This window comes from Anneissia japonica, unplaced genomic scaffold (assembly GCF_011630105.1).
Source record: "Anneissia japonica isolate Jap-2015-1 unplaced genomic scaffold, ASM1163010v1 scaffold20767_len33848_cov98, whole genome shotgun sequence".
Classification (NCBI taxonomy): Eukaryota; Metazoa; Echinodermata; class Crinoidea; order Comatulida; family Comatulidae; genus Anneissia; species Anneissia japonica.
This window is the reverse complement of record NW_022721574.1, coordinates 15,539-18,037: the sequence shown is the minus strand read 5'-3', so window position 1 is coordinate 18,037 and position 2,499 is coordinate 15,539. Positions and strand designations below refer to the sequence as shown.

Here is a 2,499-nt window from a genome sequence, read left to right as displayed (position 1 = left end):
AGGCATAGGCTTATTGATAAAACAACTCTTTTCGATATTGTTGTTCATAATATAATTATAATAATACAATAATAGTATTTCCGTTTGATGTTAGACTAATTGTTTAAAATGTTTTACTATTCGAATGTCTTTGTTTTGCTCTTAGTTTTATGTTTAATTCTGCTATTAGGAATTAAAGAGACACAACAATTTTAAAAGTTTGCAAGTATTCTCATTGATCGACTATTCAACATAGGAATTCCGGTTACATTTTGGGGGGTCATCCGGGAAACTTATCTTTGTCAACTTGCAATTACGTCACGGGAAGGAGCTATTGTATTATTAAATAACCGACAGCGAGAATGGAGGAATTTCGAAGCTTAGCAAGAGATTGGTGTAAAAAGGAAGGCATTAATCCAAATAATGCAATCTTACTCAGATCAAGAAATCTGAATGCATCCAACAGAACTTTGTTGATATCATTAATGACGGGACTGTCTACCAAGATCAAAGGACTGGTCCAAAGAGAAAGAATAGTTAGTGGGATAGCAGAAACTCACATATTATGCGAATTTTGCGAAGATGCTTGTAATTTAGAACTGGGAGAGGAAGACATACTCCATATAAATGGAGATATTAGTAAATTTGACATATTATTGATTGAAGGGAAGAGAGATGTAGCGGTGGAACGATTATACGTGAACGACCTGTTAAGCCAGACCGAATTAGATGGTTTACTAACACAACCGAAGAATGTTGAGAATAAATTGGAGAGTAGATTCCCAATGGAGGTGATAACTAGCGGAAAGTATAGGCGACTCCGATTTTTCTCTGGAAAAACAGACTTTCCAAAGGACGAAGATAGGTGGGAGACGTGGATAGAGCAAGCCGAAAGCCAATTAGATGAGTGGGGAGATATGTCTGATTCAGAGAGGAAACAGAAAATACGTGAAGCACTAAGATACCCAGCAGCAGAAGTGATTTGTGATCTTAGACAAGATAATCCAAATGCTACATCTCAAGAATATTTGGCTGCCCTTGAACTGTCATTTGGTTGTACACAGACAGGCGACGAATTACTGATGAAATTTCACAACCTAAAACAGAAGGAGCAAGAGTCTCCATCTGATTTCATCCGGCGACTGCAAACATCCCTGAGACAAGTAGTCAGAAAAGGTGGGATACAAAGAGAACAAGCAAATTCAACAAGACTACGACAATTCATAAGAGGGTTGTTGTACGATGAGTTAGTAATCACAACTCTGCAACTTCGTGAAAAAGTCGAAGAGCCACCAAAATACCTTCAATTACTAAACAGTTTGAGGCGGTTGGAGGAGGAGAAGGAATCTAAACAGATGCAAAGGAGGAGCAGAGTTGAGGTTAAAAGTGCAACTGTTGAGCCGAGAATAGCCGAGCGCTTGGCAGATTTGGAAAACCAAGTGAAAATGTTTAGTTTCAAACGACAAGAGCGAATGGAAGATAATACTCCATACATTAGACCAAACCCAGAAAGAGTTGAGTCCAAGCGGGACTGGATGCCATCATGTGGAAGGAGGGCCTCTCCCGACTTTTGTTTTAAGTGTGGGCTTTCTGGCCATTTCCAAAGAAACTGTAGAAATTCACCGGATTTGGAAACAGTAAATAAGAAATTGCTGAAGTTAGTTCTGGGGAAGCAGGAAAACAACAACGGGTATTCACGAAGGGGCAACCGAATACCCGATCATCAGTAAGCCCTAAACCAACTATCCCTGAAGGACTAGTTGGAGAAAGTACTACTCAGATGTGTTTCATTGAAGGTCGAATTGCAAAATGTTTGTTAGACACTGGATCGCAGGTCACTCTACTATCAGAGAGTTTTTATAGAAGTTTTAACAAACAACTATATCCTCTAGATGATCTTGTTGTGTGGCATGGTGGAGGGGATACAATCAAATATATAGGCTGGTCCAATAATCAACTCCGTTTTCCAAAAGAATTTGATGGTGTAGGAAAGTCTTTTGAGGTGCCTATGTTGATTGTACCAGACACAATAGGCTCAACTGATTGTCCTTTGATAGTGGGCACGAATTCAGGAATATTTAAAAGGTGCTTACAAGCGTGTAGAGACATAGCAGGTGAACAATATATGAATAAGCTACAAGTGTCATCTACTTGTCCTAAAGCTTATCGAGATTTAAGAGACAATGAAAGGATAGGAGAAGGCGGCCAAAACGAAATGAAAAAGTCTATATTCAAGTTGGACAAGTGAAAGAAGTTCAAGGGATTTTACGGAACCATTGTTTAACCCAAAAAACAGTAGTAGTAGATTGTTCAAAATCTTTACCTGTCGGAGTACATACCCTTCCATATGTAACGACGCTGCCAGCTGTTAGGTTCTGTAAAGTTAAAGTGTCACTTAGGAACACCGGTGATAAAGATATCATATTAAGACCAGGTTGTATTATTTCTGATGTTTGTGTTTTACAATCATGTCGACCAGTATGTAGTAGCGCAACAATACAAGTTAATGAGACTAACAAC

The 2,499-nt window shown here is 38.7% G+C and overlaps 1 protein-coding gene across 1 annotated transcript; it reads left to right on the top strand.

Moving 5' to 3' along the window:
• Positions 1-341: 341 nt before the first annotated feature.
• On the top strand, positions 342-1,807 carry LOC117111598 (paraneoplastic antigen Ma3-like). The gene has a single exon (XM_033254545.1). It carries the CDS (start codon positions 342-344, stop codon positions 1,707-1,709), a length of 1,368 nt encoding a protein of 455 aa, XP_033110436.1. The 3' UTR covers positions 1,710-1,807.
• Positions 1,808-2,499: the final 692 nt, after the last annotated feature.

Bases quoted from the DNA above. Each gene is read 5' to 3' on its own strand.
- LOC117111598 (XM_033254545.1), top strand. From the start codon at position 342: ATGGAGGAATTTCGAAGCTTAGCAAGAGATTGGTGTAAAAAGGAAGGC.